The 24,093-nt window shown below is 40.8% G+C and overlaps 2 protein-coding genes across 4 annotated transcripts in view; one reads left to right on the forward strand and one right to left on the reverse strand.

Moving 5' to 3' along the window:
- Positions 1-12,532, forward strand: part of LOC109632171 (ankyrin repeat and IBR domain-containing protein 1) — a 34,978-nt gene extending 22,446 nt beyond the window's left edge. For both annotated transcript variants that reach the window (XM_020091320.2, XM_069537169.1), the window contains exons 12-20: positions 484-618; positions 1,633-1,719; positions 2,073-2,139; positions 2,720-2,865; positions 3,329-3,507; positions 3,661-3,712; positions 7,715-7,826; positions 8,412-8,449; positions 9,355-12,532. In XM_020091320.2, the coding sequence (XP_019946879.1) occupies positions 484-618; positions 1,633-1,719; positions 2,073-2,139; positions 2,720-2,865; positions 3,329-3,507; positions 3,661-3,712; positions 7,715-7,826; positions 8,412-8,449; positions 9,355-10,269 (1,731 nt within the window). In that variant the 3' untranslated portion in view covers positions 10,270-12,532. The remainder of the gene's footprint in view (positions 1-483; positions 619-1,632; positions 1,720-2,072; positions 2,140-2,719; positions 2,866-3,328; positions 3,508-3,660; positions 3,713-7,714; positions 7,827-8,411; positions 8,450-9,354) is intronic.
- A 43-nt stretch (positions 12,533-12,575) lies between these two features.
- LOC109632172 (protein lifeguard 1) lies at positions 12,576-20,580 on the reverse strand. Of its 2 annotated transcripts, XR_002202897.2 has the most exons (12): positions 20,441-20,580; positions 19,511-19,660; positions 18,848-19,010; positions 18,408-18,486; positions 17,905-17,958; positions 17,577-17,667; positions 17,386-17,423; positions 16,651-16,738; positions 14,339-14,428; positions 13,753-13,800; positions 12,943-13,175; positions 12,576-12,701 (listed from the first exon to the last, which is right to left on the reverse strand). XR_002202897.2 is itself a non-coding variant. In XM_020091322.2 (11 exons), exons 2-11 carry the CDS (start codon positions 19,613-19,615, stop codon positions 13,023-13,025), a joined length of 909 nt encoding a protein of 302 aa, XP_019946881.2. In that variant the 5' UTR covers positions 19,616-19,660; positions 20,441-20,580; the 3' UTR covers positions 12,797-13,022. The 2 variants fall into 2 exon arrangements, 1 of the variants encoding a protein (XP_019946881.2); XM_020091322.2 differs by lacking the exon at positions 12,576-12,701 and having other exon boundaries at positions 12,797-13,175.
- Positions 20,581-24,093: the final 3,513 nt, after the last annotated feature.

The following is a 24,093-nucleotide window of genomic DNA, read 5'->3' on the forward strand; positions in this document are numbered from 1 at the left end:
CTACGATTATTTAAATTGGAACAATAATAATACAGATGACCTTAAACAGCATGCTTTGATCTAGCTAAAAGCTTGCGAGAAAAGGTCTTTAGTTACTTTGCTTTTAATAAAGATATGGTTCTATGCAGACCTTAACAATGTAGTGGAGAATTCAAGCCATGAATGACCGAAAGCACAAAGCTGATTTAGATTTTGTTTTAATCAGTCTTAGCTAAATAATATCAGAGGAGTTACACTATGTTTTGTCAGTCTTTTTACTTTGGGGGAATAATCCTGTGAAAATTAACATAAACCATGTGTGTGTTTGCAGACATTTTCACATACCATGACACAGTGATAGAAGACACACATTAACTTTAAGTATCATAAAATAAAAATCACCTCATTATACAGTCGCTGGTATTTGTAATTGGCTCACCAGTTTAGATGTGATGGCTGACCACAGCAGATTGAAGTCTTCATATTTTCATCCTGTCCCTGTAGTGTAAGTATGACTTCTGCTGGATCTGTCTGGAGGAGTGGAAAAAGCACAGCTCGTCAACAGGAGGCTACTATCGCTGCACCCGCTATGAGGTCATCCAGCAGGTGGAAGAGCAGTCAAAGGAGATGACTGAAGAGGTACACACAAACACACACACACATACGGCATGGCTTTAGTTGATTAACATGGTGTTCATCATATGTTTTGGCCTAGTTTACTGTCCAATCAAAGCAGCACGTGACAGTAGTAATCAAGAAAGAGTTTAATTTAAATACAGTTTGTTTCTTAATATAAAGTGCACTCCATCAGTGTAGTTAAGTTATCTGGCTCACAATAGGCACTTTTTAAATAGAGGATCAAAATCAATGTTGCAAATTAGTTTTTTCCCACACATTCTTGTATACTACATCATCCACAATGCGACATCTGACCGTCTGGCCGGCGATTTGGATGTTCTATGCCGGTAGAGGGCAATGTAGCCTTGGGTCTTTAGCAGAAATTAAAAGCAAGCTCTCATCATCTTACAAACTCAAATTTTAGCCCCAGTGGTACCTTAAATGACTTCACTCCAGGAAGTTTATCAAATCAGAAAAATGTGAATTTCTGGTGCCACAGAAAACCTTCTTGTTTTATTAAGACCTGTAAACAGACTTTAATGTGTAAAATTGGTGGAGTTCCCCTTGAACACATTTAATTCATTCTTAATGCTCAACCTAAAGAAGCAAAACACATGATGGTGTAACACAGCACCAAGATTAGTAGTTCGGTTTAAACATTAGTCCAAGGGAATTTTTGTAGAGAAAAAGTATGTTGAAACAAACAGATATTTGAAAATGTCGAAGGGTAGCGCTTGTCTGTGTGCTTACACATTTACTATATGTAGCTTAAATAAGCGAGAACACTTTAACATGTACACACAACCAACCTTCGTCAAGGCCACGTACCTTCGTCAGAAGTTGAAAAGAAGAAGTTCATTCTAAGTCTGCACCAGCGTTCCTCCCAATCACAAGCACTGATTTCACCTGTGGCACTGCTCACTTATTTGGACTTATTTGGGCCGCTCTCAGCCAGAGTACCTGCACACGTCTGTGAGGGGGAACAACACTCAGGGGTTTATTGACCGTGACTGGTGTTTCATCATGGTTTTTCAGGCAGAGAAGAAACACAAGAGCTTTCAGGAACTCGACCGTTTTATGCACTACTACACACGTTTCAAGAACCATGAGCACAGCTATCAGGTAACCACCTCTGACTTTACCTTCTAATGATGTGATAACTGCTTTGTATAATGTAGAGTCAGCCATGCAGTGGATGTAAACTGGCACATGCCTGCAAATGTCAAATGTTCAATATTTCTGTTTTCTGCACATCTCTAATAATACTGGAGAGACTGTCCTACTTTTCCAGCTTGTTATGGAAGCAATAATCAGACATCACAATGCCTTGATAAAAGAAGTCTACTGCTCCCACCTTTTAAATGTATTTAGCCTCATATTCTGGCATTCTCTTCAGTGCTAAGTCCAACAGTTCTCTAAAGACGTTTTTATCCAATAATTCACACATAAAACAGCTTCTTTCTTCTGCACAATAGCTGGAGCAGCGCTTGTTAAAAACAGCCAAAGAGAAGATGGAGCAGCTCAGTCGAGCCCTGAGTGGAAGTGAGTCAGCAGTCAGCCACAACAGTATCACTCTTCATTACACAATTAGACACATCTTAATCTGGTCCTCTGATACTGAGCTTTGGGACATGTGCAGGAGGGAGAAGAAACACAAGGTGTTTCAATAATGTATTAACAACAGTGGCCTTAGTTATTATTCGGCAGATGTGTCTAAGTTACAATAAGAAAGTGCTCTGTGGATAAACTTGGTTGGGTCCTTTATGCGCATACACATATATAATATATATATGTATTTTATATATATATATATACATACATATATACATACATATATATATATGTATATATGCCATCAGTGTATTTATTTGTAATCATAGAGTGCTGAAAAAAAATTTCAGCCTAGTTGATGTTAATACAAATACTCGGTTTCGCTTGTGCATGCGTAGGTCTAAAATGGCAGCTTGCACATCAGTAGAAAAATGTTGGGGGACTGAGGCAGGGACAGGGGCTCTCTGGCTCTGCAGGAGGTAGTTTCTCCTATTTTCGTCCAGGACAGTTCCTTGTTTCCCAGGCCCCTAGAGATCAGTCATGATACTGAAACTCTACTTCTTGTTCCCAGGGGAAGGAGGACCACCTGACACGACCTTCATTGAAGATGCTGTCCTAGAGCTTCTGAAGACGCGCCGCATCCTCAAGTGCTCTTATCCTTACGGCTTCTTTCTGGAGCCCAAAAGCACAAAGAAAGAGATCTACGAGCTTATGCAGGTTTCAGTGTTGAGAAAAAAGACAAGTATTCACAGCAGCCAGTCTTGTATGGGCCATTAAAGATGTGGGACTAAAGCTTTCAACCTCATGAGCTTCACAGTCTTCCCCAATTATACCTACACATCTCAGCTTTTACTTAAAGATCTAGTGTTTATTATTTGTAATCACAGGGAAAGACACAAATTGTATTTACCTGCTACTGTTTGGCTTTTCAAATACTGTAAAATGACCATGCAAGGCTTCAATAGCTCTTATAATTTTTTTAAAAGCTTATAAAATTGATTGATAATACAAAGTAGCAGTAAAAGTAGTTCGCTTAAAGGACTACTTCTTAAGTCACTTTGTCCTTGAACATCTCAGTCTGGAATAAATTATTTTGCAAGACATAAAGTTAAACTTTAAGTGCATTCAGACAATACAACCACCCAAAAGATCTCTCAGCCAACTGTGTTTCTCTCCTCAGACTGATTTAGAGATGGTTACTGAGGATCTGGCTCAAAAAGTCAATCGGCCTTACCTGAGGACGCCGCGTCACAAGATCATCCGTGCGGCGTGTCTGGTAGAGCAGAAGAGGCTGGAGTTCCTGGCATCAGTAGCCAGGGGAGTGGCCCCCAATGACTCTCCTGAGGCCCCCAGACGCAGGTAACATGCAGACATGCAGCTCAAACTAATCTTTAGAGAAGAGAGAAACTGTATCACTGATCCAGTTGAAATGATCAAATGAGAGTAATTAAGTGTAAAATACTTAAAGTTACTCACATTTGTATAAATGTTCTGTGTCTTGGTCACTTGCAGTTTCGCTGGCGGAACGTGGGACTGGGAATATTTAGGCTTTGCATCACCTGAGGTAATAATTACAAAAGCCTTCATTAAGTTTCAGTGAAGTTTTGTTCAAATCTTAAAACGTCTACTCTGTCGTTTGAAGCCGACACAAAATAATAATTTAATTCAAGTGTTGGCCTGAAAGATTTCACCTCAATTTCACCTGATGCCATTTCTGCAGTGATTAAATCTGCCTGGTCACAATTCTTCATTATTTTATAATTATTCATTATAATTTTAAACAACAAATAAACACAACATGCCTCCATTCTGCTTTTGTGGTGTCATCCAAGTGTCCGCAAGCCCCGATCTTCATATTCGACTCAAATAGAGGTAATTTACACCGTGTTTTAAGACTAAAGGTCCACTATCGGAAGTAGCGATGCTAACGCACATGGAATGGAACGGGGCTTACAGGAGAATATCATTTAGGCTAAAAACACTAAATGACACCGTTTCGAGTCGAATATGAATGTTGGGGCTGACAGACACTTGGATGACCTTTAACACAAGAGTTACTCCGGTAATGTCACAGGTAATGAGGTTTGATTAATTGCAGAAAGTGTAATTATGATTGTTACATACAAGCCTCCATCAATATGTTTCTCTAAATCTTTAATAATGCTGCTATGACTTTGGCTATAAACAGCTCTGACAAACCATGATGACCCAAAGATCATCATGTTATTCAATATTCGGGAGAAGCCAGATGGTTCAGTGTTCCCCTGTGCACACAGTTGGAATGATTAAAAGCACAGTGCTCTGGCAAACACCTAAGCAGGTTGCTCACGATCATTGCACATTAGTAACAGACATTTGTAGTTAACACTTACACTCATAAAACTAATGACCACATAATGGTTTGATTATTGACCTGCCTACTTCTCCCGCACAGCTTGATGCATGCACTCGATGGTGGAGCATAAGTCAATGCTCTGCAGTTAGTACGCTGTGTTTCTATTAATGTTCAGTTAATGCACGGTGGCAGCTTTCAAACATGCAGGGTTTCAATCTGGAACAAATTCAGTCAGTGCAACAACTCCGTCACTCCTCAGACTGTGTGGTGCTTCCTTCTGAAGCACAACAGCAGTATGCAAATATGACATAAAAAATGAGCATGTGCATCTGTTAACTGCATAAAGCGGCTGTTTCCCCATCGCCAGGAAACAAAGGGAAAGATCTGTCTCGTCTGCCAGTTTGATAAAAACATTTTAAAAACACTTCACCCTCTGCCTGCTCAGCTCAGTCATAAGTAAAGCTTTGTAAAGATTCTGTTTATTTAAGTTTTACGGAGTAAACTGCTGCTGCTGGACAAAAAATGTATTATTCAAATCAGGACCCACTGTGTTAATTTTGTTGTTTTTACCACTTGCAAACTAAAAGCAATAAGCTATCTAGCGACGTAAACCAGATGCAGTAGCTTGTGTGAGACATGACTCACACAGATGCCAGAGGCACATTTAAAACAAGTTATTATGCTTTTATGAAGCGTTCTACTAATCATAAAATGTCCCTTAATGTCCTTGTAATAAGTTGTTTATCAGGAATGGAACTCCCATCTGATCTTGTTATTGTTTTAATTATAAAATATGAAGCTAAATGTGGTTATCTATCTTAATGCATATATGCTTCCTGAACGGTGCTTGACTGTTATTGATTTGTCTTTATTGACAAATGTCATTTTCAAGCCAGCATAAAGCATGCACAAGTATACAAGCCATAAGAACAAATTAAATTAAACCAGGCACACACTAACAAGATGTGGATTAGAGTCGGGAAAAAAATTATCAGTGTAAATTCAGGTAAGAATCTCATTTAACCTCCACTTCCCCTGTAATTTAAATTACTAAAAAGTAATTCAATATTTTATTCTATTTTATCGACAATTAAATTCATAGTTAAAACTGCCAGATGCCAGAAACACCATGAAAGTCTTAAAAAATATATTTTGTCCTAATGAAGTGGCTGTGTCTCAGCTGCAGCAGTTAATGGGTACACCGTAGTAATAATCAAAGCGTGATGACACCAACACACAGGCGCAGCTACAGATGGTCCGCTCCATGGTTCTTACAATGCCGGCAGATCGCTTTATAGTGCGCTATTTTTAGTTGGAGGAAGAAAAGGCGTTTGGGTGACAGGCTTTTGATTATAAGAGTATGACTCAATGACTTTTGCAAAGGCACAAGCAGATTGAATAGAGAATGCAGCTGATTACGTCCAGAGGTGCTGATTTGCAGATGTGTTCATTCAGTCTAAGAAACTTTTTCATGTTGGTCTACCACGTGAGCAGCCGTGTGTTTTTCACCAGTTTGGCATTGAAATTATTTCTCAGTTGACCTCTGACCACTACATGTACTGAAGCTATGTTTACACTACATACAAATGCTCTATTTTGTTTTCAGTTTTTATGCAGTATATGCCAAAATCCATTTTATACTTTATACAACTTTATTTCAGTGGATATATTTTATGACTTTATTAGGCTGCATTATACAGTATTCACCGTCTGATGTCATCACATCATTATTGTATCTCTTGATATGTCATTGTTTCCTTCATTGATGCAATTGGTTTCATTGAAATATGGTCAAAGTTACAATAATGAACAAACGCAATCTTTATCTTCAATTTCCTAACTTTATCACAAACCTTCTATTTATACTAATAACACGCATAGAAAAGTTCAAACATTCGTTGTAGGTTAGAAAAAGGATGTGAGCCCCAAGGCTGCTGACATAAACCAAAACTAACTCAAGTCAAATCAATAAAACCAGACAGGAGGTGTATCAGTTAGAACAACTGTAAGTTAAACAAAACACACAAACATTTTAGTTTGCTTTTCACAATAAGCATCTGCTGATGTGAACGGTGGCTTACTCAAGAACTGTTGATTTACAAAAAGCTGGAAAAGGTTAGAAAGATTTCAAAGAGTATTGATATGAGTCGTCCACAATTAGGCAAACTATAAATACGGATGATTTAGTTCAACAACTTCTGACAAAGCAGATGCCCAGAGTTCAAGATTTAGACTTATACGGGAAGAACACAAAGCACTAAGGCTACGTCTTAATGGGAGTGACATTTTAGTAATAACATTAAAAGTTTTAGTAATACAACTCAAACGATCTCCGTCCACACGATCATTTTAGCTCATATAAAGTACTTGGCATGTGCATGTTGGTGTAAACAGGACTCAGATTGTCTACTCTGCTGTTGGCTGCTTAGTCACATAAATATTCTCCAAACAAGAAACCATGGTGAAAATTAAGACGTTGGTTTACTTTTCTTGCACCGACACAGAGGTGGAACTGTGAGTGATTGTAAGTAACCAGGGAATGTTTCCAATAAAGACACAAAACATTGTAATTGTTTTTGTGTTATCAGCTGAAGCACATAGTTTGTCTGTTGTTCTGACCAGGGTTCGCTTTTTCTCGTCACTCAAACTTAACCTGGACAAAATATGAATTCAAATTCGTTGTGACTCATGCAAGTAAATACATTTTTAATTTACTTTCTTTTTTAATAACATCACGTTTGATAAGGTATTCTGGTTGCCTCTGAGATTACACACACACACACACACACACACAGTATTTTCAAACAGCTGAACCTCAGGCCTCTTGTTGCTTAATTTCCAATTCCCTTCCAGTATGAGTTTGTTCTGCTTGGATTCTTTCTAGAATGGTGCGTAATGACTTAAGGCTTGGTCTGGAGATGAATGGGTTTAAAGTTTGAAGTCTCAAGGTGCTGATTTTCCCACGAACACAAGCCTCACACCAGATTTAAAGCAAAGCGATTTGCTACTTGAATCAGCATTACAAGTTTACATATTCACGTATTAATCCTTTGTATCATAACAACATAAGGATGTATTGCTGATCTGGAACTTGTTTCCTGGTCACAGCAGCATGTTGATGATGAGAGTTGTGGACCAAATGATCAGATAAATAAAGTCACAGAAGTGAATGTAGACAGTGGTACTTGGTCGTGTTTTTTTAAAATACCATATTTTTCTTGATCTTATAAGGAGTATGCAGAGTTCCAGTACAGACGGAGACATCGGCAGCGTAGACGAGGGGACATGTCCAGTCTGCGTAGCAACACACCTGACCCGGACGACCCCAGCGACAGCACTTTAGGTACTGCAGTGGACACACAGCGTTTTCCCTCTGGGGTTTCTAACTTTTTATCTTGGTGGAGGACTTGGTAATTTGCTGCAGTTTATTTGCACAATTCAATTCTTCATTAAAGCTACATTATGAAAGTGTTCCCTCCCACCCCCTAACCTACAATCCTCATTGCTGTCCACCTAATGCAGGAATTGAGAGCATGCAAATTAGAGTACAGCCCCAATCTCACAGCTGCTCAAGTTCAACAAGCCAATATTTGTAATCCATCAGTGTCGTCCATCACGCTGCTGCTTTGTTTTTGGCTGTGTGGCGTGAAAGATGGTCAGAGTTTGCAGTTTTGAAGCCAGCTAATTGGTTCTGTTTTTCCAACAAGGATTAATTGATTTCAGACGAAGATACTGAATTAGAATTAGTGAATTTCTTGCAAAAGTGCTGAATGTACATGGTCCGTCAGGTTGCTCTCACTTGCTAATTTTACAGCGTTCATTAAAATAGAGATGATTTTCCTGAATGGATTAAATTGCTATAAAAGTGCTGCTGTAAAGAATCTGTTTTTTGAATGTGACTGTTTTCTCAATCTTCTTTTCTCCAAAGAGGATATTGGAGGTGGACGAAGACCATGTCCTCTGATGGTGAGACACAGTTAACATTTTCATCTCAGCCTGTAAAACCTTTAAGATGACAACACATAGTTCTCATTATCAAGTTTCTGGGCTTGATAATGAAGTTGTTTGACCATTTTTAATTTATTTTCATTTCCTTTTTCTTCCTAAGGCAGTTTTACAGAACTCTGTTAAAAGTTTGATGCACGACTTCCTACTATAGTCTTGCAGACTGATGAATTATACAAAAGAGAAGATTAATTCGAGAGTTGAAATTCAAATAAAGTGGGGGTGAGGAGAATCTAGTTGACAAATGGTACAAATACAGAACAAGGCTAGTATGAGTAAAGTTTCACGTTTGGTATCCTTCTTTCAAATATCCTGTGATTTTATGTCATAACCTCATCTATATAATGTAAAAAAAACAAGTAGTATTGTCTTTCATTTTAGATATTTTCCAAACAATATAACAACACATCACAGGGTTGGACCGGATGAAATCCTCATTCATCATATCTGACATGGGCACTGGGAAGTCAGAACACACTTAGACTAAATCACTATCATTTCATGGGATTTGTTGACAGCAAAAATATACAACATCACCAAGCTTTCAGCCGTTTGCCATTACAGAGTCATAAAATGTAAAGCCTCAAACTCACATACACTCTCACAGCAAAAAGCAAAACATAAACTATAAAAGAGAAAATCTGGGTCACAACTGCATTAGTTTCTTTATCTGTAGAAGGTGCATATCACGTCTGATCGTCACTTCTAACCTCCTGCTGCTGCTTCTACTCTCTTTACTAAAAGATTTTGCAGGTTTGAGTTGAACTGGGGCTTTAAAAACTGTTGGTGCTGTAACTGGATGATGTGACCTGGTTTCAGGTGCTTTGCATATACTGTGACACTGTGCATCCTTTGTTTTCTTGCAGGGTCTGGATTCCTTAGATGACGACGACCCTAACATTTTACTGGCCATTCAGCTGTCTCTCCAGGACTCCGGCCTGGCTGGGAGTGGGTCCAGCCATGAGATCCTTGCCAACGAAGCCTCTCTTGGTGCTATTGGCACCTCCCTGCCTTCTAGGCTTGAGCAGAGGGCTCCTGGTGTAGATATCCTCCCTAGAGCTTCCCTAAGCAGCTCAGAACTGCTGGAGCTGGGAGATAACTTGGCAAGACTCGGGAACATCAACATCAGCAGCCATTATTCTGCTGCTACTAATGTTAACGCCTCTGTGCAGCACCATGAGAGTCGCCACCGGGCTTACGGGGCCTCTCTACCGATAGCAGTGGCTCCAGGTGGCAGCAGCTCGTCGACAGGCCTCTTCTCCTCTTCTAGTGACACAATAGATTCAAATACATGCGGCAGCAATGACCCATCCTCATCCTCTGCGTTAGCTGCAAATGCCAACCTCCTGGGAAACATCATGGCATGGTTCCACGACATGAATCCTCAAGGCATCACCCTGGTTTCGTCAGCCTCCTCCGACACAGATTCAAACCTGGGCAACCTACATGCAGGCGGAAGGGGCTGCCTGCAAGATGAAGAGAAAGCCGGTGTTGTCGTCCTGCCTCAGGAAGTGATGGCAGATGTGGGTTTCTGCTCTCGGACACTCAGTGACATGGAGGAAAAAGATGGTGCCATGGCGGAGAGGCCGACCCAGTTAGATCTTGTGGGGCTGGACTCTATGTCGCTATCGTACATGAGTGCGCTTGAACCAAGTGGAGACCACGCAGAGCGCAGAGGCTCGAAGGTCTGCCACGTCGACACTCCGCGATGTGACTCTGTATCCGACCAGCTGCCCAGCACCAGCTCCTCTGAGTGGGAGGAGCAAGTGCACCTAGTATGATCTGATTGGCTGAGGTTGAAAGGATCTTTGTTTTTTTAGAAAGGCCAAAAAACACTCGAGGTTGAAAATGTAGAGTTGAGAAATATCTTATTTGATGGAATGTAAACACAAAGCAGAATGTGTCAGTTCATACTTGGTTGGAAAGAAGGGGGAAGAAGTTTTTAGACACTTTGTTAAGTCTAACACAGTCAGGTCCTTTCCTGTGTTGACTGTAGAGGCAATCCGCCATTAACCAGCCCTCCTGAAAACAGAGCACTAACTGAAGGAGGGATTACGAATTTCAATGATTTATTTCCATATACGATTCTCTGCTGACAGAAATATGAAGAAGTTGCTTTTTCCGAAAGCAGATTTAGGAGATGAGAGCTGTAGAGACTTAAGCCTTGTGCAGGTATATAATTTTTCCACTGGAGTAAAAGCCTACTGTATATGTCTGGATCAGGTCTGAGGGAGATTTCTCCTCTTGTGCATAGGCAGCAGATTAATATCCAATATTCAATCTGTAGGGTACAGTCTGAGAAATAGTTCTCACTCCTGTCCATATCTGTCGGCTTTATAGGTGCCAAACACTGACTGGCAAAAGCACAGTTTGCAGTCACCAAGTGGATTATTCACAGCAAGTCGTGCCTGCTTCTTACAATCTCAATGACTCAGCTAAACGTTAATGTGAAAGTCTCCAGCCATATTTTTTAAAATTGCGGCTGAGTGAAATTTAAATTCCAAAAGCTGCAGTATGTTGTGTAAACCTGTAGTTCAAGACCATAATGGTTGTGTACTTTACTGCGTAAAACTTTCACATCATCCAGATGAACAGGAAGGAGGTGGCCCATATTCATCTCAGAGCCTCAATCTGAGAACAGTTTGAATAGGAAATGTCAGAAGATCTTCAAAAACAACACACGCAGACAGGCCCAGAGGGGCCGCTGAGCATCAATCAGCTCACACCTTTGTAACAGCGCTCGCTGAATCTCATTGTAACTCGTCTTAAAAATGACTGTCGGGGTACTGCAGCTGAATGACGAGCGTGACGGACGATGTCGACGTCTTTTATACACAAAAGAGAAAAAAAAGGCCAGTCGAGGAGATAATCAAGCAATCACATTCAGATTCCAGTGAATTAATCAATCAAGCCCGAGCCGCTGTAATCAATCTCTTGGTGAGTGTAACGCGAGCGAAGCCTTCTCAGTGCCCTGCAGGCGTCCCGGCCATTGAAAAATGTGAACGTGTGTTTCAAACGGTTCTCTCTCTAGTTAGAGACGCAGTGCCTTTACATCAATCACAGTTATTTACTCCTCTTTCACACGTGATCTTTCTGAGTGCTAATTACACAGTATTTACAGTGTAAAGAAAAAAAAACACCTGTTACCTTAAAGTTACTTCTCTCACATTAAGTTTGAAGTGTGCAGACATGAGCTCTTGATTTTTTTTTTTTTTCTTTCAAGAAAATATTTGTAGCATGAGGCTTTTCGTTTGTTCTAGAAGTATTACGTTAGAGGGTAACACTGATTTCATATGATTTGGATTTAATGTCACACTCTCCAAATCTTTCTGGCTTTATTTCTCTTTTTTTGTGAAATTCTTGTCTTGCATTTCAAAGCGGTTGGTTTTCCTGTGGTTAAGAAACTCAAATCACTGTATTGACTTTGTTGATCCACTGTATGTGCATCACAAATCTTACCTGAAGTCAGACACTAAAAATGGAGGAAAGTTGCAATATGAAGTCTGTATTTATTTAAAATGATTTTGATCCACTAAAGAAACTTGATTGTGATTAACAGATACGAAATGATCACATCAGTGTTGTAACTGTTTATGAAAAGACTGAAGTAAATGACCGTTCTTTCTTTTCTAGGAGATGTAGAGAGCCACAGTAAATCTAAACGTAGCGATCGCTTGTGTCTTGAAGTTGTTAAACTATGAGTGCCATATGGTTAGTGGTACTAACTTTGCTGGACTTGGTTTAGTGGGTTAAGTGGAGGATCTAACATATGTTGCCCTCTTTGTGTAACACTATGCTGTGCATGAAACGGGAACGAGTCTGAATAGAGTTTGTACTTCCTTTGTATTTCACCTCTAATGTCCAGGTGATTTCTTTTAAAATGGCATATAACATTTTGTAACACGTTGAGATTTTCTATTGTAAAGCAACTAATCCTTGAAATGCTATTTGCACTTTCATAGTCTATACTTGATACATTCCCTCTTTGTATGAAAAAAAAAAAGTTTGATGTGTGATGCCAATAAACTATGTGTTGAGTTTTAATTTGTGTGCTTTATTAATACATACGACACTATCACTGACACCTTATGTCTTTAAAAGGGTCCTTTATATTTAAATACTTTATATGTACATCAGGAGCAGGTCCTCTCTATAGAGTCCGCCATTTTTTTTTCCTCTGTTCGCTCTCAATCACAGCTTCTTGTTTCGATCACTGGGGAAAAAAACAACAGTAAAGTTAACTTTAATGAAATGCATATTAAGCAGGCTGAACTTTGATGTCAGGGTGGCAAGATATTCTACAGCAGAATAAATCACAAATGTGAAAAGCACTTATTTAATAAAAAAATGCCAGAAAATGTGTGAACGTCAAGAGAAGGAACTGCAAAAATATGAAAACAAGAGTGTCAAGTGGTTTGTCAATCCTAGTTTTGTATCATTATAGAGACATTTACTTAAGTTGTAGATATTTTAACAGAAGCAGTCGTCTTGGGTCCCTGCATTGATTATGGGATGTCAGTCACGGCGTGTTGTTTTAGCGGCAGAGGCCGATGAGCTGCAGCAGGAGCAGGAACAGGGAGACGATGTCCAAATAGAGGTTGAGGGCGGCGAACACATACTCCTCAGGAGACACTTCATACTTTCTGTGTTTCCCGCCCAGGATGAGCTGGGTATCGAACACCAGGTACTGCAGAGAAACACAGAGAGATGAGACGCTTCAACACGAGCAGCAGTGATGTCTGAGGGCGGTTAGTCTGATGACAGTGACGGAGCACAGGTTACAGTAATCAGGGGAGTATTTGTTATCTCAGAGAGAGGGAGCGTTCAGACAAACGGCCCATAGAAATGATTATGTAGTCAGCTGTGTGGCTTAAATAAGTTGCGAGTGCCTGCTGACAGCCTGTTCCGCTCGGCGTGCAGGCACAGTTTGTTCCATTGGCTGATGGGATGGGTCACAACATTTGGTGTTAATGCCAAAAGCACACAGAGAGGTGGCTGTGAAAATGAAGCCCACCGCTGTTATGCGGTGCATAATTGAAATGAAAGGGCACAAGGACGTCAGAGTCTCTCTCTCGACACTAACTACTGTGACAAACGCTGGTGGCAGCCCCGCTCGGCCCTGGGATCAAACCTTACATCACATACACTCACTTGACATTCAACCTTCTTTGGTGATGATGGTTTCTTTCATTTCAGAAAGGTCACCTGTTTTCAATGAGTGTGAGGGAAATCTAATTCTGTCATGAAAGTTTGAGTGGACTTACTAAGGAGAACAGCAGAGTTCCCAGGCAGGCGTACGCGATGTAAAGATACTGATGAAGGAAAAAACACAAAACCAACAACACAAATTACTCATTATGATTCATCATTTCTGACACAATTGAGAAGAGCAGGTACTTTAAAAAAGACTCTTATTTTCTGGTCTCGTTAACTTAGTAACTGAAAAAGTGAACACATAACTGTCCCGTTCCTCTCTAATTTCTGATGATGGTGAAGGCTGATAACTGGTGCAGGCAATATTCTTTTGGACAGCACTGTTTATTTTCTGTTCCAGTTCATTTCTCGCATTTAGCCGTTTAAAATCAGCAGAATGCTTATTTCTGCACATCCCCTGCTTAAGGCCTTCACGGTAAACAGTGTACTTTTTTTATTATAGGCATCAGTCTGAGATCAGTGAAACTCCTGCATGGTTTGAAAGTGCACACTTTCTTCTTTATAGTCTGCTCAGCACGCAGGTCGGTGCCAGTACATCCTGGGAATAAAAGGCTGTATGTCTGCCTCTAACTGTACTGCTGCTGCAATTCATTTCAAAGCCATTCTCACTCTAAACACAATGGCCCCTTGATTTACCTGAGAGCGAAGGATGGCACACAGCAATGCAAACGAGAAGAGGGTCCAGGCGAACACCCACAGGCTGCCATTTACTGCAGTGAAGTCCCACTGTTGCCAGAGAGAGAGAGGGGGGGGGGGGGGGGTACACTGAATGTGAGGAGCCTCTCAAACAGAAAACTGTAGACAGAACATTTAAACTCATCACTGCCATAAAAGCCGGGGGCCGCTCAAGGTCGTCTGCATTGCAGCTGTGTCGGGAGCCACCGCAGATTATTCAATGATGAAGACATATTGCTGTTTAACACAGAAGAAAATCCTAACGATTCTGGATACAAAGACCCTGGATAATTAATCAACAAGATGCAACGCAGGCATAGAGGAGGGGAGTGGAGGTGGTATTTTGGCCTGCGTGCCCCTCTCTCATCGACTGAAGGAAAAAGATGGCAGTCAGTTCGGGAGAATCACTGATCACCTCATGCCTAAACATTTTATATGACAGAGACAAAAAAAAGCGCTGTGTGAACTGCAGAGCAATGAACGTGAGGTTATAAAAACTTAAAGTGTGTTAGTGACTGCTCGCTCAACCAAAAAAACCATATCTTTTATGGGTCTATTTATATCATAGTATCACCCTCTGTATGCCGGCTATTTAAACCTGGTGCACATGTCTCCCTGCTTCAGATTAATCACAAGCAAAGAGCATTTAAAAGCTCGTATATTCTCTGTGTAACCGTTAGACACCTGCTCACTCCTTTTATCAAACCCAAGCACAAAGCACTAAATATCTGCACTAGCACTAAGTGGAAGAATGTGTGAAATGCCAAACTGCATTTGGAAACAATTAACAAGGACTTCAAATTCACTTTGAACTTCCACATTTACTTCATTGGTCAATTTTTTGTTTTAACTTCGCTGCTCATCTGAAAACCTTTGTCCGGGATGTGAACATGAGCCGAGCTATCAGCTCCACTTTCTGCTTCAATACATGTGGAGCTGTTCTCAAAGGGTCTCCTCACTTCGTCCTACTAATTAAACATTTGCAATATGTGATGAAATTCAAATTATCAACAAAAAGAAAAATCTATTTAATCTGTGTGATTCCTGCGTCTACCTACTGATTCCAAAGACAGTCTGTCTGTATGTGGAACACATATCTACACAAACCGTTCATCTTATCAGCTTCACACTTGGCATGTGTGTTCTTCATCACCAGAGGAAGTGCAGAATTCAATTTGGTGCAATTCAGATTTTTTTTTCAACGAAATTGGAATGAATAGGCAGCCAGCTCTCTGTAGTAGTCAGTGCTGTAGTTTACATACAGTCTGTCTGCAGAGTTCAACATGTCTTCTTCTACATCCTCGAATAAACTACAGAAGTAGTACCTGTCCCGTATATTAGACTTCTTATTTTGAAAAGTTGTGAACTTGGTTCTGAGGATAGCGTCACTTACTTAACAGACATCTGACATAGCAGAAATGTAATGTATGGAAATAATAAGTATGAAGCAATTCAGTTTCATCTTCTGACAAAAAAATGACACAAAATCCTCACTGCAGATAAACCAGGTAGGACGAACACAACTTATCTAACTTCACTCATAGACCGTTGATGAAAAGCTCCGCACAAAACATCCAGCAGACAAACAATAAAAAGTCACAGTATATTGTTGAACTGTTGGAGGAGGACTCACTAATGAGGAGGGATGAATGTGAACTAGCTCCAGAGCATTAACACAGATCAAGAGAACAGAACATTTCTAACAGGCAGGTTTGGAACAGGCACTGCACTGGTTACAGTAAATTCTCCAAAAGATTATTGGTGAGAGATCAGGAATACAAGTTACTCGCATTTCTTTCTTTTAAAGTACATACCACTGCACCAAACGCACCAGAAATAACTTTAAAAAAAGATTGTGTTATTAGACAGTTAATAATGAACAGAGACAGAAAGAACTACAGAGGGACGGGATTTAGGAAATAACAAAAAGCCTCCAGGCTATTTCTGAACATAAGATTTATGGTCGGAGCCAGAGTGAGGACAGGCCAGGTTGAGGTTTAACTCTGTCCCACCCCTGGACACAAGGAATTAACTTGATTGACAAATGCACTGATCTCAGCAGTAATCACAGTTTTGCCTGGACAGCAAACCCATCAGAGTTCTAAACCTCTGCTGATGGCTGCATGGAGAAAACACTGCCAGCAGCTCGGCTCGGGAAACTCAGCTGAGTGTGCGAACGTTGCGACTGCAAAGCAAAAGTCGCCACAGTTTACGGAATTTCACTTTTCCACTACAAACTGCAAGCTAAGTTCAGAGTGCGCGACACATCTTACCTTTGACTGCATCGCAAACACGGTCAAGGCAAAGGACACCAGCGCCGTTGCCCCCACAGCCCACAGAACTGCTTCAGCAGCAAAGAACCTACAGACAGAAATATCAAACAGATGTGTGGTGACAAAGACACCCCATCGTACCACTTCTAACTAGTCGGCAGGCGGTGTGGATACATTAACAGTGGGGTTCTGTTTTCATCCTAAAAGGGAAACATTTCTTTCTTGGAAGAAATGTGTTATTTTCTCATTTAATAGTCTGTATTATATGTCTCAGCTAGAGCAATGGCAGAGACCCCCAGTCGACACGCTCTGCATTATGTATTTCCTAAGTTCATTTCATATCAGCTGCAGCTTCAGTTATGGCAATATCCTATAAATATGATAATCTGAATGTATTATTGATAGTCAGGCCTCAGCTGATGCCTTTGCTGACGGAGTGACATGCTTGTAAGAATAAAAAAAAGAAGTGTCTCTCAGATGGAAAAGGTAGCTTGTGTTTACACACGCACTAGTGCCGAAAAATTGGTTTTGAACCACTTGTGATGCTCTGGGTGGAAAGTCTGATTCCATGTGCTTTTTTTTAATATGGCGAACCAAAAACGACAACAGCTTATCGGGTTTGATGGATCCATCGCTGCTGACGAACATATTATCAGATATGGATCGGATGGGGGCTGTTATAGTGCAAATGAGTCGGTGCGGTGGCGAGGCTCGTCCTCGGAAACAAACACTCACACTGCCACAGATCCGAGCATTACACCCTCTGCGACAGTCTGAGACAGGGAGGGGGAGAGATGGAGGGAGAGAGGGAAGGAAGGGGAGACAAATGGAAAGTAAATACAAGGTAAAAAAACAACAACAACAAACTGAAACTGAGCAGGTGTGGTGGGGGTTTAATTTGATGGCTGGCTGGTACTGCTACTCACAAACAGGCCCAGGGCGATGAAATTGAGGGGGACTTGACGACGGAGGTTGTCACAGCAGGAAAAGAACAAGATGAGCAAAATCACCACAGCCCTATTTCACAGAGAATATAGAGTGTATCGTAAATAGCAAGTAAACAGGTTATCAACGGAGGGAAACAGCATTGTGTTCAATGTGTGAATCTATAGAGTGACGCTGGACGATGCTGAGAGAGGGATTCAGACTCCAGCGATGAGTTGGGATTTACTCCTGTGGATTTCATGCAGGTGAAACAACAAACTGAAGGTTTGAAGAACTGGTCAAATGGAGAGAATGTTTTGGAAAGCTTACATCATGCAGTAGGAGAACCAGTAGGTGTCCAACGCCCATTCCCGGAGAGCGTCCCTGTCATTTGATAAGGAAAAAAGGGAGAGGGCGTTTAAAAGAGGCAACATTTATTTGATAGAGGCAGCAGAAAGAATTTATTAAATATTAACAGAGGGCTTGGCATTGGGCACATGGGAGCTGAACACAATTTATGAAAAGAAATTACAGTAGCTGCATTCTACCACATCCTTTATACAAAACATATAAAGCTTTCACACTACTGCCGGCTAAAGTATTATGCGGTTGAAAGGCTCTTTTATTCTCTACCAACTTGTCTGGACCCACATATTTATGGTGATTTCAGTGCAGCGGCGTTGCCACTTTGGGTTTTTGTGGGCATGACGATGTGCTACCCTGTGATGAAGGATGCTACTGTTGAGACTAAACTGCAGGTGGATGGATGAGTAGGTGTCTGTCGTGGGCTCCTCTCTTTTAGAATGAAACGCCTTTGTGTGACGGTGCCTCACCAGTAAAGAAAAGCACAGATGATCCCGACTGTCACCAGCAGCTGAATCATCAAGGTCAAGTAGACTTTCCTTATGAAACCTGACACAGACAGAGCGAGACATGACAGACAGTAAGGTAAACAGACAGGGGGAAGATAGAACAATGATAAAAAAAATAAACGTCAGAGTGAAGCAGACAGGCAGGTACAGGGCTGCAGCACATTTCATAAAATATTAGATTCAACCAAATCTGCATTTCGTTCTCTAGTTTAAAAACATTTGTGATGTGTGGCAGGGTACAGCAGCGCAGAGAACAGTTTTTAATTACAAATCAATTTCAAGAAAATTCTGCAAAGCAAATTAGGGAGTTAATATTCTTTATCTATTTTCTGCTCTAACCTTGCAAAACAAAAACAGTATTCTCTCGCCTTCAGTTTCTACCTCTGTCTTTCAGCTCTCACCTCTTCGTATAGCAGCGTCACTGAAGCTGCTCTCCTCTAAGCCATTCGAGTAGACAGGTGGAGCTTCACTGTACTGCTTGGGGTCTCCTGCCGCACCCTCAGGATGGACCATGTTAACATAGGGACCAGAAGGGGACACCACCATGACATTTCCTTTCCCTACCTGGATGAAGGAAAACACAACTACATGTCAGGAGAATTATAATCATAAAAACATAAAAATGATGTGAAGAGTGGTCGTGGTTTTCACGCTGATGTGAATCAAAGACAGAAAATCTCTCAACTATGCTTAATCAAATGTGCAAACAGCACTTGTGGACATTATGATGATTATGGTTTTATAATGATCTATGATCAAAGCCTGGTGCTGGGGGATTTTGGCTGATGCTGAACTAACAGTGGGATATTTAATCCCAAAATAAATAGGAGAGAAATAGTTTACTACCTTCACGGGCGGCTGCGGCTCAGGGAGATGAGAGGGTCTTCCACTAACAGAGGGTTAGTGGTTTGATCCTAGATTCCCCCAAAGTGTCCAAAGGCAAGCTACTCAACCCAAAATTGCCCTAGTATAATGAAAATGCTGCACATAGATGCACTGCATGTACCTGGCTGGTGACGTGTGCCGGAATGGTCATCAAGTCTAAATACTTATATTATACTAACCTGATAGCTGACCCCTGTGTAAGGACCCTCTCCATACTCCTCGTAGCTGTACGGTGGGGGACGAGGTTCACATCCACCGTTTCTGCGGATGTTGGTTTGGTCCATCCTGCTGACAGCTCGCAAGATCTCTTCATCAACTGAGGCACAAAACTGACAGAGAAGAAATGTCAGAGAAACAGGCGAGTTAAGGCCATGGCTGAGACACAAAAGCATCCCTCTGAGATGTGTCGGGGCTTTCATCAGTGATGGTAAATTGGCAAACAGGGCAATGTCAGTGTGGCACAAATACATGGGTAATTACAAAATGATGCATCACACAAACACAGAGAGCCATCCATGACTAACATCCATAATTATGGCCGTAAGCCTCCATTTAATAGAGCTGTATGTATATTTAATGGCCAGGTTGTGGTTAATTGATCTCTGAGGAAATTCGGTTGTCATCAGGTGGGACGGACAGACGGGAAATTATTTTATGAGGACATTGGGGGTTTAAAGTCCTTGATTTTCCATGAATCATTAAAACATAACTTAGAATAAGCTACACAATGACAAGCCCTGTAATGCTACAGTAAAGCAATGATTACACTAAACAGACGAGATAAACGATGACAGAGAGCAAACAGAACAGTTTGAAAGGGATATTAATATATAGTAAAATCAATTCCAATATATTTCCTGTAATTTCAGTAATTAAAAAGCAGAGTGGACAGAACAAAGTGAAAATATATGATATATATGATACCAGGTTGGACTCTGTCCGCAAGTCTTGAACATCACTTCTGTCACATAATGAATGAAGCCCTCTCACCAGCGCCCCCTTCCTTGTGCTTTTCCAGTCATCAAAAAGTGATCAACTGCTGTTTGACTCCAGGTTTGCGCCACATGAATCAAATAATTGCAGTTCTGATCCATTACAAAGTGTCTTACCTCTGCTGTGACGAACAGGAATCTGCTCGGCTGCTCTTCCTGATGTCGCTTCCCCTTGGGGGCGAAGTCCACCTGCTCTCAGCCGGTTCCCACAGAGACAGGACTTCCGCTGTGTGGGGGGGGGGAGGCATGCAACCCTCATTAGGCCCAATGGGATGTTCAGATGAAATTCTTAATATGTCATTAAACCAACCTGGCAGGTCGCCTTCCTCTTTTTTTTTTTTCCGTCACCAGAGCTGATCCACACAGGCCTTTAGAACGAGTTCATACAAAGCTGTGCTGTTTGTTTCACATGTTGGTGTCATGACGCTTCATTAGTGACCTCCCCCGCTCACCTTTGTTACACATTGATAACATGCTGCTGATGGAAACAGTGACGTAGACGGATGGAAGATCAATCCACAAAAGTGATTGAGGATATTGAGTCACGTCGAGGAAGTAAAGCTGAAGACGTTATACTGAATGTAGAAAATACATGTACTTATATAGGTCAGTATAGTCTTAGTGCTTCTCCGTGGAGAATCGGCACTGAAAGGGCCATAGTGACTTCATGAATGAAACCTAAAAGCTCAAGCTCTCAAGCTAATTGTTTGCTTGATTAAATTTAATTATTCAACTGATTAAGTGTTTTTAATGTGATATTTAAAGTGATTATGCTTCAGATAAACAACAATAATAATCCTAATATATATAATAGATTTTATTTCAGAAGAAAACCTTGCAATATATCATAAAAAACAAATGAATAATTAAAGTAAAACCAAGCATTAAAATCAGATTAGTCATGTAAGAGAAAGAATTGTTAAAAATCCAGACGAAGGTTAAAGTCGGGTGAAGAGGCAATGACATCAAACAGTAACATCATGTTGAACACGTTTTTAGTAAAACTAAAATGTGAAAACTGTTCAGTAAGCTGTAGATGCAACGCAGACTGATTTAAACAGATTTGTTTTAGGTCGTGATTTGAACAGTCCCGCTGGCAGACTATTTCATACGTGACCTCTACATGACATCACAGCCTCTTCTCAAGTTATGCAAAAAGAAGTAAAGAGTGTAGTAGAGCTGCTTCCTGTGCAAACACACTAACTCAGTGGAGAATGTAGGGAATCTGCAGGAGACCTAAACAAAGTCAATTATTGTATCAGTATATGAAGTTGAGCTTTCATGGTTTATAGGCACCAAAAACTAAATTAATTCCAAATTGACTGGGTCGCTGCACATCTCACAAAGGGAGAATTTCTTCAGGGATTTTAATGCAAATAGTTCACACAGCAGCTGACGACCACTATTCATATATCCAGCAAACACTGGGGGGCACTAGTCTCCTTTGCTTCTTCTGCTAATTGCAGTGATTTGGTTGTGACTCTCCCTCCCTCTCTCGCTGCCAGCTCTCCGACAAAAGCAGCAGCACAGAGTCCTCCAGGGACCCAACGCCTCTTCATTTAAACTGCTGGATCACATCCTTCATTTCTGTCACTCAACACTGGACATGGCATTGTGTTTCTTTGTGTTTCAAGTGTTGCTTAAAGAGAATGAGAATAAGGCAGTTTTAACTGCGATATATAAAAAGTTATGTTAAAACAACAACAAAATAAAGACATTGGATTTGAAGAGACCTCTTCTCTGCCATAAAGTCTGTTTTCTGGGACGGGTTCATGCTGGATGTCCAGATCTGATGGGCTTGCTCTCACCTATTCATGAAATCAAGAGTGGGATTTGAACGGATGGCACAACAAACAAAGTCACATTTGAGCAGGCAGTCGAAATCCAGCCTGTGTTGACACACTAATCATTGTGGAGCCCAGTGTGAGGCCGCATTTAACAGATCTGATTGCCGCTTGCGTTGTCCAAACAGGAGCAACACATGAGGCAGAAGCCACATGGTGCAGAATGTGTGCAGAGCAGAGAACTCTGTCCACACCATGGGACACAGGGTGGAGGGAGGGAAAGAGGGAAAAAAAAAAAAAAAGAGACAGAGAGACGTGCAAGTGTCTCGATACACACACACTGTGACAGCTCTGTTTTGTCAGACTGCTGCGATGCTCTTAGGGGCTTGTGGGACAGAGGATCACAGGAGGGCTTGTTCTGGTGTCACAGGAGAAGGAGAGATGTAGTCATTGTGCGAGTCTCTCTCTCCACTGCATGCAGTCATGAATCACGGCTTCCCAGCCACAAAAAGATTTATTCGGAGAATTGTAGAGGTGGATTGTGTGGCCTCACGGAGCCCCGGTGCAGGTCTGCAGGTCCGTGCCACTCGATGCGGCTTCATCTCTAATTTACAACCGTCCTGAAGCTGCTAATGCTGCTAATGTATGATGGATTTCAGGAGGATGAATGGCTGATGGAAGAGCTCCACAGAGGCTTGCACTTCACAGTGGGACTTCATGTGATACTGTAAATAATCTGCACTGTCTTCCTTTTAATAATATCAGCTGGTTGAGCTGTCAAGTATAAGGAATCTTGTTTGAGTGAAATGAACCATTGTGACTCAACATTTGGATTTACTGTCAGGGACAGACCAGCGTCACATTGGTTTCCAGATTCTCCATGTTAGTAAAATGAGTGTGATACTAGGGCACAGCTGCAGTCAAAGTAACTCAATGGACATAATTGAGTGAATAAAAGGATGTTATCCATAGCTGATTAATACACTACAGTCGCAAACAGCACCAAACTGCAGAGGAATTTATCCTGATTAGAGTCAGAGTTTGCATTAACTGTGTCTACAGTGAGCACTCCATTACTGAATTATAAATAATCTCAGAAACGTCTGTCTGAATATATCTAATGAGGAGCTTCATTGATTATCATCAACTGTGCTGCAGACGTATGTAAACTACAGTCCAAGATCATAAAGTACAATTGAGCAGAGGAGACATTGTGATCAAATTTCATATTATTGGTTGGATACTGAAGTGGTGATGTTGGTTATCCATTGTTTAGATGTGCTTTAAGATGTGTAGCAGCAGCGTTTTAGAATCTGTGGCTTCTTTGCAGTGACAGTATTCGAAGCAGCTTTTACTGTTAGTTTTTTATTAAATTTGCTACATTTTATAAAGCTGTCGTACAACTTTGGTATTTTTACCAAGAGATTGGAACATCTGCACTGACAATGAAAGCCATTATCACATTATTCATCCACACTGCTTTCCTTCACTGAGTTTCTTCCTCTTGAATTTGAAGTTGTTCCAAATTAATTCAGTCCTAACACAAGCTTCTGACCAAGATCAAATGCTTTGTGGCAGTTTAATAAGAATCATACACATCTCGCCTGTAATTACCCACAGATTATTTAAACTCTGATCTGCTACTTGCAGTGATCTGTGGTGAGAGCTTTGAGATCTTACAATAAAACCACCTCGTTGAAATTAGAGAATGCAATGAATTACTCCACTGAACTTAAAAAAAGAAATCCTGTTGTCATTTATAATCTACTTAGTAGTATTAACTCTATTTATCTTCACACATCACTGATGAAGTCGTAGCACTAACATGTCCTACTACTGTAATAAACATCTCAGATGTGAGTTGTCTGACTAAACTTGAATTTAGATGATGCCTTTCAAAGTATCCAAGGGAACAACAGACAGAAAATGTGTGAGTGTTAATTGGGGATAATGAAAGTGGGCAGAGGTCACAAGTCTTTGTGTTCA

The sequence above is a fragment of the Paralichthys olivaceus genome, chromosome 13 (assembly GCF_024713975.1).
Source record: "Paralichthys olivaceus isolate ysfri-2021 chromosome 13, ASM2471397v2, whole genome shotgun sequence".
In the NCBI taxonomy this organism is placed as follows: domain Eukaryota; kingdom Metazoa; phylum Chordata; class Actinopteri; order Pleuronectiformes; family Paralichthyidae; genus Paralichthys; species Paralichthys olivaceus.